This window comes from Malaclemys terrapin, chromosome 19, assembly GCF_027887155.1.
Source record: "Malaclemys terrapin pileata isolate rMalTer1 chromosome 19, rMalTer1.hap1, whole genome shotgun sequence".
Taxonomy (NCBI): domain Eukaryota; kingdom Metazoa; phylum Chordata; order Testudines; family Emydidae; genus Malaclemys; species Malaclemys terrapin.
This window is the reverse complement of record NC_071523.1, coordinates 553,183-569,298: the sequence shown is the minus strand read 5'-3', so window position 1 is coordinate 569,298 and position 16,116 is coordinate 553,183. Positions and strand designations below refer to the sequence as shown.

At 43.9% G+C, this 16,116-nt stretch overlaps 1 protein-coding gene across 9 annotated transcripts in view; it reads left to right on the top strand.

The window, feature by feature from the left end:
- Nucleotides 1-16,116, top strand: part of EIF4G3 (eukaryotic translation initiation factor 4 gamma 3) — a 390,421-nt gene that overhangs the window by 221,114 nt on the left and 153,191 nt on the right. For 7 of the 9 annotated variants that reach the window (XM_054008991.1, XM_054008989.1, XM_054008988.1 and 4 more), the window contains one exon: nt 2,663-2,771. In XM_054008991.1, the coding sequence (XP_053864966.1) occupies nt 2,663-2,771 (109 nt within the window). The remainder of the gene's footprint in view (nt 1-2,662; nt 2,772-16,116) is intronic. The other 2 variants (XM_054008992.1, XM_054008990.1) reach the window with 1 other exon arrangement.

Below are 16,116 nucleotides of genomic sequence, written 5' to 3'. Positions count from 1 at the left end.
ATAAATGGACACAAGTCAGATATCAGGAATGGCAATATACAAAAACCTGTAGGGGAACACTTCAACCTCCCTGGCCACACAATAGCAGATGTAAAGGTAGCCATCTTACAGCAAAAAAACTTCAGGACCAGACTCCAAAGAGAAACCGCTGAGCTCCAGTTCATTTGCAAATTTGACACCATCAGATCAGGATTAAACAAAGACTGTGAATGGCTTTCCAACTACAGAAGCAGTTTCTCCTCCTTGGTGTTCACACCTCAACTGCTAGCAGAGCACCTCACCCTCCCTGATTGAACTAACCTGGTTATCTCCATACTGATTTATACCTGCTTCTGGAGATTTCCATTACTTGCATCTGAAGAAGTGAGGTTCTTATCCATGAAATCTTATGCTCCCAATACTTTCTTAAAGGTGCCACAGGACCCTCTGTTGCTTTTTACAGATTCAGACTAACACGGCTACCCCTCTGATACTTGACACCTCAAATATAGTCTCTTCAGTATACCAATAATGCAAAAAGAGCAGCAGCAGCTTCACAAAGGCTTGATCTTCTTTAGTCCCACTGGAAGAGGGAAAGAGATACTGACATAATGGCCAGGAGGTACAGAACGGAGGAACAAGTGGCTCACCACCATGCTCACCAAACCACATTTTCCCCATACCTGTCCTCTAGCCTGCAGAGGCTTCTTCACAATTCTACAGGATTTGGTAGGTCTAGACTTGGCATACTGGGGTATGAAGCCAATTTCTGTGACCTGCTTCCTTGGGGACCAAGTGAGTTTCCAACAGGATGTCAGCTCAAAAGTTAATGTTACTGAAAGCATCGGAGTTTCACCCTCATTTCCATAAGGAGTATGGCCTTTAGTTTAGTAGGGAAAACTCATATGATGAAGTTTTCAATACTACTGAAGATTTTATTAATCTGTACCCAAAACCTCTCTTTCCAATGAAGACTCCGGCAATGTAGTGTGCACATCACAACTTCCTTTCAATGTTATAACCTGTGTTTGATTGTGTGGATTTATGTATGCATCTATCCATTATTTTTTATTGGACACTGCGTTGCAGCTGTATCGAGCTGTACACTCAGAATGTGAAAACAAGACAAAAGTGAATCTTTCCCAGACTTCTTTTATTTTGCTAGGTGCCAGGATGGTTTCTACCTTAAAGAATTTGGAGAGAGAATTTTTTCTTTAGACTTCTGCTGCAATTTTCAAAGGCGCCTAAGGGAGTTATGTACCCAAATGATATTTCATTTCAATGGAAGTTGGGCACTTAGCTCCCTTCAACTCCTTTGAAGATCCCAGCTTTTTAGTATATCCCATCTGAGGTGTCACTGAAGGTAGATGTGTAGATGGGAACTTCACATTGTGAAGCTACTGGATCAGATATTAATATACATTGTAAAGCAAAATTATGGGCTTTTTAAAATGATAAATGTTAAATTTGTTGCATTTTTTTCTCCCCATGTGGTTTTTGGTTAGTGCCTTAAGAAGGATTTACTGATGGGAACACTTTCCCCACCCATCTACAAAGTAACTTGCAAAAGAGCCTTACTCTGAAAAATTGGAATAGGTTTGGTATAGTCATTTATAGTTTCATAAAAAGTTTCTGTTAGCTTTCTGAGGGGGGATGCTGGCTTTTGTGGCTTTATGAAATCTCCGCAAATACAACCCAAATCCAGAAGAGTATCTGCTTTGAATGTTTTGCCAGAGTGAACATTTGTCCTGTCAGATAGATGGTGGTGGTGATGGTGAAGATATTTGTTCCCTCTGAGATAAGCTGTACCTGGAATTTCCTCAGTCCTGGTCAAGTGGCTTTCTGGCCACTTCTAAATTTTTAATCTGGCCATTTAAAAATATGTAACCTTTATCAGGCCTGCTGTAAACTGAGTAGGGACCAGTTATTCCTGTTCACCTTTGAGGGTGAAGAAATATAATTTTCTTTCTCATCTCATTATCAATCAACGGGTATAATACATAAGCCTCTTTTGTAGAAGATATTAGATATCTTGATACATGTGCACACACAAATATATATCCAATCTAGATTATTTTTCTAAATTTTGATTACAAATATTTGTGTTTTTGTGGGGTTTCATTGAATCAACAAGTTCATAGTCGATCAGGGTGGCTAGCTCTTACATCTATCAAGATTTTGCCTTTTGATATTCACAGTTTTCTCTGCAAATTCTAATGTTTTCTAATGGTTTGATCAAAAAATATCACAGATTTTTGAAATTGCTTATCATTTGCAAATGGAGTTAGCCAGTTCTTTTTACAAATTTTTTTTTTGGGGGGCCGGGGGAGGGTCAGATCGTACCCCAGTTATTGAAAATTATTACCTGGAGCATTTCTGCTGTACTTGGAAGAAACATAAATGAATGAAGTGTGTTAATGACTGTGCTGTGCTGTCTTTTCTTGCTGTTGTTAATAGTAATCGTCTTTTTCCCCCCTTTTCCTGCTGCCTTTTTCCTTCCTCCCCTTCCCATGTACTTTTTGAATTTATTAAATTGGTCTGTGTATATTTTTTTCCTGCCTTTTGCTTTTCTTTTATCTCCTCCCCCTACTCTCGTCTCCCCCCCTTGCTTGCTTGTGTTCCATGTTGCTAGTTTTTATGTTCGCATGCTCATTATCACCCTTTTTTGTACTTCAAATCCCAGCAGCTGTCCAGCCAGGTCCCAGAGCACAGCCCTGTGGTTTATGGGACTGTGGAGAACACTCATCTCGCCGCCAGCACCTCTGTCACTGCAACTAGCGACTCGAAGCAAGGTTTGTTAATGGATGTTTTCTCCCTGGTTTTTTAGTCATTTGTCTCCTCTCATAAGTCTGACTTTTAATAAGCCTGTAAGCAAGCAGGGTGGCCAGCACCGGAAATAGAAGCTTCTCTTTTGAACCTTTGACAAAGCTGGTCTATTATTTACAGATTCATTGCAATTTGTCAAAGCAGAATTGGGTAAAAACTGTTTCACTAAAATTCATTCTTCCAAAACATTGTTCCAGAGCAGCTGGTAGTGTGAACCTCCTTTTCCCTCCTCCAAACAATCCTTTCTTCAAAACCAACAAAATTATTGCCAATAAAATGGTCACTTAGAGGAATTTCTCAAGTACATCATTTAAACATACATTTAGCCACAGAGATATCACTTACCCACTACATCATAATGGTTCCTGTAGAGCTGTTTGTTCATCATGTCCTACCAGCATCCTCAGTACATCTATAGAAGATATTAATTAGAGAATTGTTATTGCTATTGTGCAAATGTGTGAAGTAAAGGCTTGCCAAATTTCACTTTCTACTTAGAGCTATTTTCAAATTGTGCAGGTGAAAATAGTGTCTTAAAATGATTAAATTTAATTCTTCTTATATCTAAAAAAATATGAATGGAGTTTATAAAATTTGTATTTAAAATAGAAATTATCCTTGGACTTGAGACACTGCATGCAAGTTTCTTCCCACAATTAAATTTTACATCCAGTTAGAAACCCTTAAAAACTTGTGTTTACAATGTAAGTGCTGTGCTCTGCAGTGTTATGTGTATTGGTAATATATAGCCTAGGCATTCCAGTTCTCCACATTCATTCATAGCGTTTATGCTTCTGCCTACAGCAGTGGGTACTTGAAAATTGAGAAGCGCTATCTTTTTCTTTGTGCACTTCCCAAAAGCTTTGTGCCTAAGTAGATTTTAAAAAGTGCATGCTAGAAGAAGAAAAGCTAACCACAAAAGATTTAGAATTGTAACCAGGGAGGCAAAAGAAGCTGGCTTTTAATTTTTCAGAGATACCATACATCCAGGTACTAGCATGACCAATGGTTGACAGAAGGAGAAGTAAAATGTCCCTGAAAATGTTACTATTGGCAGGTACAATTTAGATGTTTGTTTTTCCCTCAATTTAAGTATATTCTGTAAACGTAAATGTAAAGTATTACAATTCTATGTGTAAAAATTCCACATCCTTCCTTTATTAAAAAGTTGTGGATAAATTTAATATGCATGAAACTGACACTTGTTTGCATTGGCCAATCATAGCACAAGCACTCCTTACTGCACCTTATTCCTGACCCCCAACATGGCTCCTGCTCCAGATCTGGACCCACTTCCCATATCTGCAAAAGCACCATAATCCTGATCATCATGCTTGTGAGCTCAGTCTTAGACTTTCTGTGAAAGTACTGATTGGCGATCCCTCAGATTTTGAGGATGATTGTCTTCCATGAAATGATAGCCAGTTATTCCTGGTGGATCTTCACGTAACTCTTAAGACCAGTCTGGGATCCACAGATCTTGCCATAATTGGGGCAGACTTTTTCTGGTGAAAGGGGTGGATCTGGATTGTTGAGTTGTGCTGCAGTGCGTTCTTTCCTTCTTTCCTGTTTCTCCATTGGGTCTCAAAATGCTGGAATCCTTGCCACAAGGTCCTCCATTTTAGTCGGTTGACGGCTTGGGTTTCCCATGATTTTGTGGATGTTGCACTTCATGTGCAACATCCACATGGCTTTGAGGGTGTCTTTGAAGTGCCTTTTTTGCCCTCCCCATATCTGTTGGCTTTGGCTCAGTTGTGAGAACATGACCTGCTTCAGGGGTCAATTATCTGGCATTGGAAGAATGTCACCAGCCCAATTGAGTTGGTAATGGATAATCATAGCTTCAATGCAGGAGTTTTTGGCTTGGGACAAAATGGTGATGTTAGTGCGTTGATCATCCCATTTGATTTGGAAGATATTGTGGAGGCCCCATAGATGGTATCATTCAAGAGCCTTGAGGTGTCTATTTTATGTGACTCAGGTTTTGGCACTGTACAGGAGAGCAGGAATAATGACGGCCTGCTACATGAGAAGCTTGGTTTGGTTCTTGAAGTCACGATCTCCAAAGACACATTTTCTTAAGTGTCTGAAAGCTGCACTGACATATTGGAAGCAGTGTTGAATCTCCCTTTTCAGTGTCGGCTTTCTGCGACAGATGCTATCAAGGTAATGGAAGTGCTTGACATTATCCAGATCTCATTCTTGATCTTGATTGAGGGAGCAGGATTGTGGTGGTTCGGAGTCCATTGGTGGAGCTCTTTAGTTTTCTTAGTGTTGAGTGTTAGACCTAGTTGATTGTAGGCCTCAGAGAAGATGTCAACTGTTTTCTTCCGAGTGAGTGCACAGGGCACAGTCATTCAATGAGTGATTTAGTGATAGTCTTTGTCTTGAATGGGAGGCAATTGAGGTTGAAGGGCTTGCCATCCATTCTGTATTGAATATCAAGTGCAGAGGTGAGCTTGTAACAATGAGAAGTAGGGTAACAGCAAGGAAGATGAAGAAGAGTGTTGGAGCAATGACACAGCCTTGCTTGACTCCTGTCTTTAGTACAAAGGGGTCCGTTTTTGATCCATTGTTGATATCTATCATGGACATGTTGTAATAGAGGAGTTGGAGAATGGCAAATTTTGGCAGGCATCCAAAGATGAGGAGAATTCTCCACACAGCCTCACAACTGATGGAATCAAATGCTTTCATGAGATAAATGAAGGCTATGTAGGGAGGTTGATGATGCTCTCGGCACTTTTCCTGAAGTTGGTGAGCAGTGAAGAACATGTCCTTCGTACCTTGAGATGGTCTGAATCTGCATTGTGATTCTGGGAGGATTTCCTTGGCAAGAGGGAGCAGCCAGTTGAGAATGCTCAAGAGGATCTTTCTGGAGGTGGACAACAGGGCAATTCCTTGATAGTTTCCACAATCTGATTTTTCTGCTTTTTTGAAGATGGTCATGGTCATGATAATAGAATCCCTGAGGTCAGCTAGGTTTTCTTCTAAATGCCAGATCTTGAGGATTAGGGCGTGAAGCTGGCAAGCCAGTTCTTCTCCTTTTTTGAAGATTTCAGCAGGGATACTGTCAGGTCCAGATGCCTTATTGTTCTTCATCTGTTTGGCTTTTCATCTGTTTGGCTTTCTTTACCTCCACAAGTGGTGGTGGTGGTGTTCTGAGGTCATCCTTAATGGGATGTTGAGGGATTGAGTCAAAGATTCTTTCATCAATATTGGAGTCACTATTCAGAAGGTCTTGAAAGTTTTCCTTCCATTGTCCATTGACCAATTTGTTGTAAAGTAGTATAGCAAAGTATGTGGTAGTTTTATGATATGGACAAATGGATAATGTGATAGTCAAACTCATTTCCACTTGTGAGTCATCCAGAATTCGAAAACAACGTTCTTGTCATGAAACTACAGTACACTAGCCATTATTGAGAACTGTCCCCCCTCATATTTTTTAATGTCTGTATTTCATTTTTAAAATCAACAATTTAAAGAATTGATGCAGTAACTAGGAAGTGATTAAAACAAATTAATGATGTCTCAGGCCTTATCTAAACAGGAATGTTTTACCAATTAGACCAATCTAGTTATACCAGTATAACCCTCTGTTTGGACAGTTTTATCGGGTCCAATGTAAGAGTGGCTTTTTCAGTTGAATTTCGGAAGGAGATTTAAACAACATGAACTAAACTGCGGGGGGGGGGGGGGGGGGGGAAGCACTCCCATTGGAATACGAGTCTCCACATGAGGGGCTATGCTGGTATAACTATCGGTTTAAATTCAAATCTAAGCTTATACTGCCATAACTTTCCTGTGTAGATAAACCCTCAGATTATATACAAAAAAGAAAGACCAACATTAGAACAGATTAGAACATAATTATATTGTAAATATAATTATAACACATTATGTACAAAAAGAAAATCCAGTACTTTGAGATATATTGATGAAAAGTGCTATATAAGAGCAATTAGATATTTATTTATTTATTTTATTTATCTCTTCCTGAAAAAGTACTAAAGAGCTAATTTATTAAAGTACAACAGAGCAATAGGTAAAGAGAGAGAGAAAATATCCATTAAAAATCAAAGGCTAAAGCATCATGAAATAAAATTGAGTTGAAATGATGACACTGGATGAAAAAAGTGATAGTACAATGTTATGGTTACATATCTAAACTAGTTCTTAGTAAATTTAAGGGCTGGTCTACAAACAAACCTGTACCAAAGTAACTAAATAGGCTTTAATTCACAACTCTTGTTATTTGAGAAGTGTCCTATTTACATCATTGTTATACCAAAATAAGTGTGACCACACACAGACTTGCATTGAAATAACAAAAGGTCTGTAGTTGTTCCATTGCAAGTTTGTGAAGGCCAGACTTAAGTCACTTCCATTGTGCATACTGTATAGACCCAAGCCTCTGGTACTTTGCACCTTCTGTATTCATTTACATCAGTTCATAGTTGTTGTAAACCAATACCATTCTGATTTAGTAAGGTTGTATACCTTAAAGCAATGGAGAATTGGACCATATATTTAATAACCTAATTGGGAATCAGAAATACTATATGTGTGTGACAGGGTGCACTTACCTCTCGTGAGTGCCTCCTGTCAGTTGGGTGCGAACCTGCACTCTTTCTCTGCTCGCAGTACTCCCTGTCTTTTTCCCTTGTCAGGTTGGTCTTCAGTGGCTCAGCCTTCCGGCTAAGTCACACAAAGTCTAAAATGAACGAAGCCCTTCTGGGGTAACAAAGGTCCAAAAAGGACTGTCACTGTGCCCTTGTTGGTATCTACAGCCCTGCCTCTGGATTCAGTTCTCAGCCCTTTCTGGGCTAGCTTTATGTCTGTCCCTGCCCCCCAGGGCTTTCTCCTTGGCAATTCCTTGGCTTTAACAGTTCTCTGGTGCCCTTTTAAGTCCTGCCCTTCACTTGGGCCCCTAAACAAGCCTTATCCCCTCCTCAGGGCTTAGGCCACTTCCTCCGTGGCTGATGGGGGGCGGGGGGGGGGGGAACCCAGGGTCATCCACTATTGTGTCCCAACTCAGGGTCCCTATAAACAGCAGCCATGTTCTGCTTCCCTTTAATAGCTGCTGCTGCCTTCCCTGGGCTGCTTTCCACTTGGTCCCATTACTTTCTTGGGTTCTCTGTCCTGTGCTTGAGCAGGGTCTCTCCCAGGCCTTCTTGCCTGGCGAATTCCTCTGTCTTCCGGTCCTTCCTTCCCCTTCTGGTCCTAGCCAGCAATTAACCTGTTTAGGCCCTGCAGTTCCTTTTAACCGAATCTGCTGGGCTCTGATTGGCTGCCTCCCTACAGCCTTTTTTGGCAGGCCTGAAGGGCCCACCCTTAACTGCTCCTTTTGTGGGGTGGGTGTAGTAGGACCATGAGGCTTCCAGGAGGGGGTCTCAAAGGGCCCAGCACACCCCGTCACAATGTGTAATGAAGGTGAGTTGATGTCTCTTCTGTGGATCTTATTTATTATATTCCCTGACATTTTTTGTGTTTAAAAATCTAACTTTAACATTGGGGTTGGGAGTGATTTGCATTTAATGTTCTTGGGTTTGTTCCCTTTATTTTAAAAAAAAGTAGAGAAATAAACTATCTCTGTGTGCTAACATTAAAATAATCTCAATCAGACTTTAAAGCTCACATTTCATTGGGGGTAAATAAACCTTTGTATGGCTGAACTAATTTTTTGGAAGACTGCATTCTTACGGCACAAGCAAATCACAATTTGTATTGTTTGCCCTAGGAATTCATATTAGTCCATATACACCAGGTCTGGCCACTGATGCCTGAAAGTGGGACAAACTCCCTAGTGTAAACAGGAGTTACATCCCAACATAACCTAAGAAAGCCAGTACCCAATGAACTCAGTAATTTCGTGGCTGCGGACTTAGATAACTGTTGCCTTACAGTTGAGCTCCAGAATCCAGATGGGTCCTGGAAATTATCAGATCGGGTTATGCCATGCCCTTCCTCTCTTACCTCCCTCCCACCCCATCCCTCTTCAGGGACCCCACTCACGAACAGTTGCTCTGTCAGGAGGTACAACACCTCATACATCTTGGAGCAATAGAGGAGGTACCCCCTCAACACAGAGGGAAAGGGTTTTACTCCCACTACTTCTTGATGGAAAAGAAAAACGGCAGTTGGTGCCCTATCCTTGATCTTCGACGTTTGAACAAGTTCGTCAAGAAACAGAAATTCCAGATGGTTACTCTCCCAATGATAATTCTGATGCTGGAGCAAGGAGATTGGTTTTCAACCTCGACCTCCAAGATGCATATTTTCATGTTTCTATCCACCCTGCCAATCGACGTTTCCTCAGGTTTGCTGTGGGAACGCAACACTGCCAATACAGAGTCCTCCCATTTGGCCTCTCCACTGCACCACGTATCTTCTCCAAGGTGCTAGCAGTTGTAATAGCACATCTCAGGAAAAAAGGAATCCTCATATTTCCTTACCTGGATGATTGTATCCTCAAGTCTCCCACTCAGTTAGACTTAAGAAGCGCACAACTCTTGCAACCCTTCACTGCTTCCACACTTTGGGCCTGCAAATAAACAAAAACAAATCTACCTTACAACCTACCCAACAAATCGACTTCATCGGCGCCCACCTCGATTCCACCACCGGTCTTGCATCTCTCCCCCAGGACAGATTCCACACAATGGGCAACCTTATTACCCAGATAAGTGCCAGCCCACAGACTACAGTCCAAGACTCCCTACAACTCTTAGGACATATGGCCACTTGCACATTTGTGGTTGCAAATGCTTGCCTGTACATGCGATGCCTTCAGGGTTGGCTAGCCATGGTATACAAACCAAACAAGCACAGGCTAAACAAGTTACTAACCATGCCCCAGAAAGTCAAGGACTCACTTCTGTGCTGGACCTCTCCCATCAACCTCTGCACCGGGATTCCCTTCCGACAAGATCCCCCTTCAATTACCATCACCACAGATGCATCCCTCGCAGTATGGGGAGCACACATCGGCCACCTCACCACTCAAGGTCTCTGGGCCGCTTCGGAAACCAAGCTTCACACAAATTTGCTAGAGCTCAGGGCCATATGCAATGCCTGCCTCAATCTCCTTACCATCATCCAAAACCACCGAATTCGAATCATGACCGACAATATTGCGTGCATGTTTTATGTCAACAGACTGGTCACACTCCCTCTGCACAGAGGCGGTAAAACTTTGGAACTGGTGCCTTCAACACAACATCCATATCTCCGCCTCATACCTGCCAGGTTCTCAGAATACCACCACAGACGAGCTCAGCCTATCGTTCCCCTTACAGCATGAGTGGGAACTCAACGACACCATTCTTTCCAACATTTTCCTGACCTGGGGTTATCCCCAACTGGATCTATTTGCCACAGCAACAAACAAAAAATGCCCAACATTCTGCTCCAGAGCAGGCCTGGGGAAACACTCACAGGGAGACGCCTTTATGCGCCCATGGACCGAAACTCTCATGTGGTACCCCTTCCTCCTGTGCATGTCAGTCAAGCCACCCATTCCCCTTCCCCCACTCAGCAACCTCCTATCACAATGCTGGGGACAACTATAGCACCGCGACATACAACGTCTCCATCTGAGGGCCTGGCTGATCAATGGTTCTCTCATGCGGAGTTAACATGTTTGGACCAAGTGTACACTGTCTTGCTACACAGCAGAATACACAACATGTACACTACTTACCTGCATAAATGGAAACGGTTCACATCTTGGTGCGCTGACAAACACACCTCTCCAGTTTCTGCTTCACTCCCACTGATACTGGGTTACCTGTTACACCTTAAAACATCAGGCTGTCTACGGCTCACTCAAGGTCCACCTCGCGGCAATCACCGCCTTCCACCATAAGATTGACAACGTTACGGTCTTTGCCCATCCAATCACCAAAAGGTTCCTGAAGGGTATCCACACATTACACCCAGACGTGAAACCTCCTGCTTCACCTTGGGATTTATACCTAGTCCTCAAAGCCCTGATGGATAAACCCTTTGAACCAATGGCTACCTGCTCCCTTCTTCACCTATCCATGAAGACCACCTTCCTCATAGCAATCATGTCTGCCAGACAGGTAGGAGAAATGGGGGTGCTTATGGCGGACCCTCCGTATACCATGTTCTTCCACGATAAGGTCACACTCTGCACGCATCCAAAGTTCTTACCTAAGATACACTCTTCCTTTTACCTCTATGAACCTAACATTTTCCCCAAAACCGCACGCTAAAGCCTTTGAAACAACAATGCAGGCTCTTGATGTTCGCAGAGCATTATCCTTTTACCTGGATAGAACAAAACCGTTCAGAAAAAAACCCAGACTTTTTGTCTCTACTACTCAGTGCTCACAAGGAAATGCTATCTCTACACAGAGACTTTCCAAATGGATTGCTGACTGCATACGCCTTTGTTACCAACTCAGGCAAATACAACCTCCTACATCAATTAGGATACACTCTACCAGAGCTGTCTCCACCTCCACAGCCTTTCCCCGTAATGTCCCACTGTCTGACATATGCGAACCTTACCTTCGCTAATCACTACGCTCTCATCCACACTTCAGCGTCCGACACCAGACTGGGTAGAGCTGTCTTGTCAACAGCCTTCTTGCCTTATCCAAATTGCTTTTCAGTGGAGCAGGAGGTTATTGACGATCTTCGAGCTGAGTGTCCCTGTGGGTGCTCCACTACCCATCCTCCTCCCTTCTACTTAGAATTCATAACACACTCCGTTGTAGAGAAGGAACTGAGAACCTAGGCTATGCATGCACTATTCAAACACTGACAGCTCAAGTGGCAGGCACAGTGCATGCGCAGCCCGTAGGAGTACTGATGTAGAAATCTCCGATCGAAAGCGCTGGGACACACCTTGACCTGAAGTGGAGCACCCAGAGGGACGCTCATCTCAAAGAACGTCAATTACTGCACGGGGTGAGTGACCTCCTCTTCTTTGAGTGATGGTACCTATTGTATTCCACTGAAGGTTATACACATGCACCATGCGTCTAGAGCTGAAGCTTTTGAAAGTAGTAGTGTCTGTTGGTCTGTGTATGTGACCTTGTTCTACGCCCTCAGTTCCTTCTCACTGCCGCATGGTCTGGCGAGTCAGAGCCTCTTCTGTTCTCTCATCTCTTGTGATGCACTTTTTACAATACAGAGAAAAAAGACGGTTTATTCTTGTATATAGTTAGTATTTTGTTGGTTTTTCTGGTCGTTTTAGTGTTGTTAGTAGTCTTTAGAATTTTAAGGACTTTGGGATGCTGTTTTGCTGGTTTCTGATTTCCCACTCCTCCCAGCACCCACACTTGGGTACTGGATTATGCCAAAGACACCGTGATTCAATATCTGTGCTTCCTGCCCTCACTCGTTCTCAGTGAGCGACGAGCACCAACGCTGCCTTTACTGCTTGGGGGAAGCCCAATCGCATCCAGGTACAGTATCTGCCTCTCCTTCCCAGCCTGTACCCGGAAAGGCCGGGCTTTCTGCCTCAAGAATCACCTCATGGAAGTCGTCGTGATGCTACAGTCAGATCCAGGCTGTGGAACCTCTCCTGTACATCAGCCTGAGGAGTCAAGGAGTGTGCCTCATACCATGGAGCTCCAGTCTGGTTCCACTGATATCAGCGCTATGAGCCCCATGCTGGGGCTTCCCCATGAGGCAAGGAAGCATGTGCATAAGCATGGCAGTAAGTCTTCCTGAAGACCCAAGAAGGACGCTTCATCCTTTACGAGTTCCAGCCATGGGGAAGCGGCACATTCCAAGGGTCACAAGCACAAGAAGAAGTCGCATAGAACTCTGGACCCGCTGGTTCTGGTTACTGAGCCGCATACCCTTTCTGAATTGGTACCACTGTAGTCATGGAAATCATCAGTTCTGAGGCAGTCTGCTGTTCCGGGCTGGATTCTGACTCTGGAAGGCATGCCGCTGACACTGGGAAGCTTCGAGTCTGCACCCAGACCTCATGAACTGTTTGCCCTGGATGAGGTGAAGGCTTCATGTTTCCTGGTGCATTCGCTTCCTAAGGGCGCCCGCTCCACAGCTTTGACTTTCCACCTTTTGGTCGTGTTTTAGAGTGCTCCCCTATGATGTGCTCGCTTCTGCTGGCTCCCCTGTTCCTAGGTGTCAGAGGACTCAGACGGAACACAGGGTCCACCTCTCCCGTACTGTTGGCATGAATATCCAAAGGCTCCACCGGTAATATCCTCCCTTTCCTCAACACAGGAGCCATTGCTATCTTGCCCACCACAGCAACCGCCTGGTTGGTCATACTGGGGGTCTTGGCCCCCATATCTGCCTTTGGAATCTTCCTGATCTCTAGAGCCACTCTGCAATTGCTGGGTATTTCTACACCAGCATCCAAGCACAAATTCTACTGCCCACCTCCTGCACAACAGTACAGCGCTCCTCAATTCTTCCATCAGCAACCCTGTGAGCATCCTCATAAGTGTCAGAAGACCCAACGGTCCTGTTCGCCTGGTTCATCAGCACAGTCTTTGATACCACAGACTCAATCTTCATATAAGCAATATTTTTTAGTGCATTTACATGCAGCAACCCACTTCCTTTGGGGGCCATCAAGCACTTTTTCTACCATTCTGGAGAGCAATAACAATAGATAAGTGGGTCCTGGATGTCATTCAACGTGGCTATACAATCGAGTTCACGACACTACCTCATCCATGTCCCCCATCCCAATCCCACCTCTCGGACCACTCTCACGACAGTATCCTCGCCCTAGAGGTGGACTTCCTCCTGCAGAGGGGAGCAATATAGTCAGTTCCCATGGCCATTCAAGTCACATGATTCTATTCCACCTATTTTCTGGTACCCAAGAAAAAAGGGAGGATGAGGACCAGTTCTAGATCTCTGTCATCTCAACCGCTTCATATGCAAGCCAATGACCATATGATCATTCTTGCAGCCAGCCATCATATTTTTGCTAGAAAACGGCATGTGATTTACGGCTCTTGTTATGCAAGACGCTTCCTTGCACATAGATATCCACCTGACCCACAGACGGTTCTTGAAATTTACAGTGGGCCCTTGTCACTTCCAGTACAGAGTTCTACCATTTGGTTTCACCACTGCTCCTTGGATTCTGTAGCCGTTCAGACTCACCCCTGTGGCGCCTCCTGCTGGTCTCTCAGGGAATTAGCTCGATTTTCAGCCCAGAACGCCCTCTGCAGGCTGGTGATCCACTACTGCTTGGCCCCCGTGTCCCTCCCTGAACTCCGGGGCCCTGTTAGCTGGGGTGCTGCCCCCTGGCAGTAACCCCTTTCTCTCAGGGTCTCCCCTCCCCAGGAAACCCTCACCCACTATCCCCACCTTGCCTCAGTATAAGGCTACTGCCAGTCATCGTCTAGATCCCACGCCCTGGGACAGACTGCAGTATATGCCACTCATCACAGGCAAGATTGCGTTGGACCTGCTGCCTCTCTCTATAACTGGTCTGCCCTCTGCAACCCCCAGTACCTATTTGCCTTATGCTAGGCCACAGCCTGGGGCTTTCCAGGCTGGAGCTCCCCAGCTCCTCTGCCTTTCCCCAGCCCTGTTTCACTGAGGGAGAACGCAGAAAGAGACTGCTGAGCTCCTGGCTCCCAGCCTCTTATACAGGGCCAGCTGTGGCCTGATTGGGGTGTGGCCCAGCTGCGGCTGTTTCCCCAATCAGCCCAGCTTTTAGAGTTGCAGCCCTCTCCAAGGTTGCTTTTACCCCTGAGCCCTCTTTCAGGGCTGATTTCAAGCCCTTCAGGGCAGGAGCGGGTGTTCACCCCGCTACAGATTCCAAAAAAAGAAAGCAAGAAAAACAAATACAAATGCTTACAATATCATTGGGTTCCCAGAAAAGATAGGCAGAGCTTTTTAAGTTGTATAGAGGAACATTTACAGCTTAAGTGTCCAATCATATATCTGTTAAGTTTGCCTCTTGTATTACTCTCCATCCTTCCTTTTAGATTGATTAGGTCTGTCTTAGCCTCTATATTTTTATAGGGTCTAATTAAATTCAGTTTTGCAGGTTATATTCCAAGGTCTCAGAGACACTAAAGCTACTACTGTTGTTATAAGTTCTCAAAATTACAAGGGCCCTTGTGTTAAAAAAAAAAAAAAAAAAAAAAAAAAAAAAAAAAGTTTATTCTGAATCCTAACCATTCCCCAGATCTGAGATGTTGCAGTTATTCCCCTCTTCCTACAATTACCAGAGGCAGTTCTGCCTTTACATCAGATTCTTTGCTTTCACATGTGCAGAGCAGGTCAGCTCTCCGACCTCATCCATTAGCAATCCTAGAACTTATTTAGAATTTAGAATTTATTTTGGAATTACACTAAACAAAATCTCCCTACATCTTTAGGAGGTCAAGGTTTCTGGAGTTCTGTCCTCTAAATGGAGCCACCTGCCAAGTTTCTTCTCTCCATTTATTTCCCACTCCTCTAAAAATGGTGGAGAAGGCTAAATGAAATGGGCAAAAAATCAAGAGATCCTCTTAGGAACCAAAGAACTCACAACCACACTCTGCCTGCAAACCTGTATTCTGCTCAGCATCTGGACATCATGCTGAGGCCTCCATATCCTTCCCCACATCAACTGTAATACCTCCAGAGGTACCTCCATAAGGTCAAATCAGTCCTCCTCGGCACTTGTCCAGTTGCATATTAAGGGATGAGGAGAACCACAGTGAAACCTAAGAGTCCTTCCTACCAGAGAAGAGACTCAGTTTACCCCGGGGCAAAATATGAGTTTGAACTGCTAGGGGGAAGCTCAGACCCAAAAGTGGAGCCAATTGTTCCAGCCCAAATCATCAGTATGGCTGCAGCTGGTCGACTTCCAATCCAGAAAAATGCCTAGGGGTCAGGGTATTCCACATATCAAAGACTTAGATCTAATGACTTCGACAGGTGAGTATAGGAAATATTGCAACACAGATGCTTCCTCAAGCTCAAGGCACCTCAAAATCCTTTTTTGTCCCCTCTTGAAGCTTGACAGATGTCATAATACATCAAACCATTCTGCGTACAATCTCACGTCTCCTAGAGCTGAGTCAGTTGAACCTGTCCCTCAAGATAAAAGGTGCTCAGGATTCTACTCCAGATTCTTTAAAGTACAAAATCAATGAGGAATTCGAACCATGTGAGATTTCAAAAGAGAGCAAACAAGTCAGTGAAGGTGACGAAATTCAGTATGGAAATGCTTTCTTCTGATAATACTGGAATCACTTGAGGAGACCAATAGAGGTTGCTGGACTTTACAGAAGCTTTATCTGTGTTTTAGTTAGGCCCTGTGATTGGAAAATTCTCTGCTTTGCC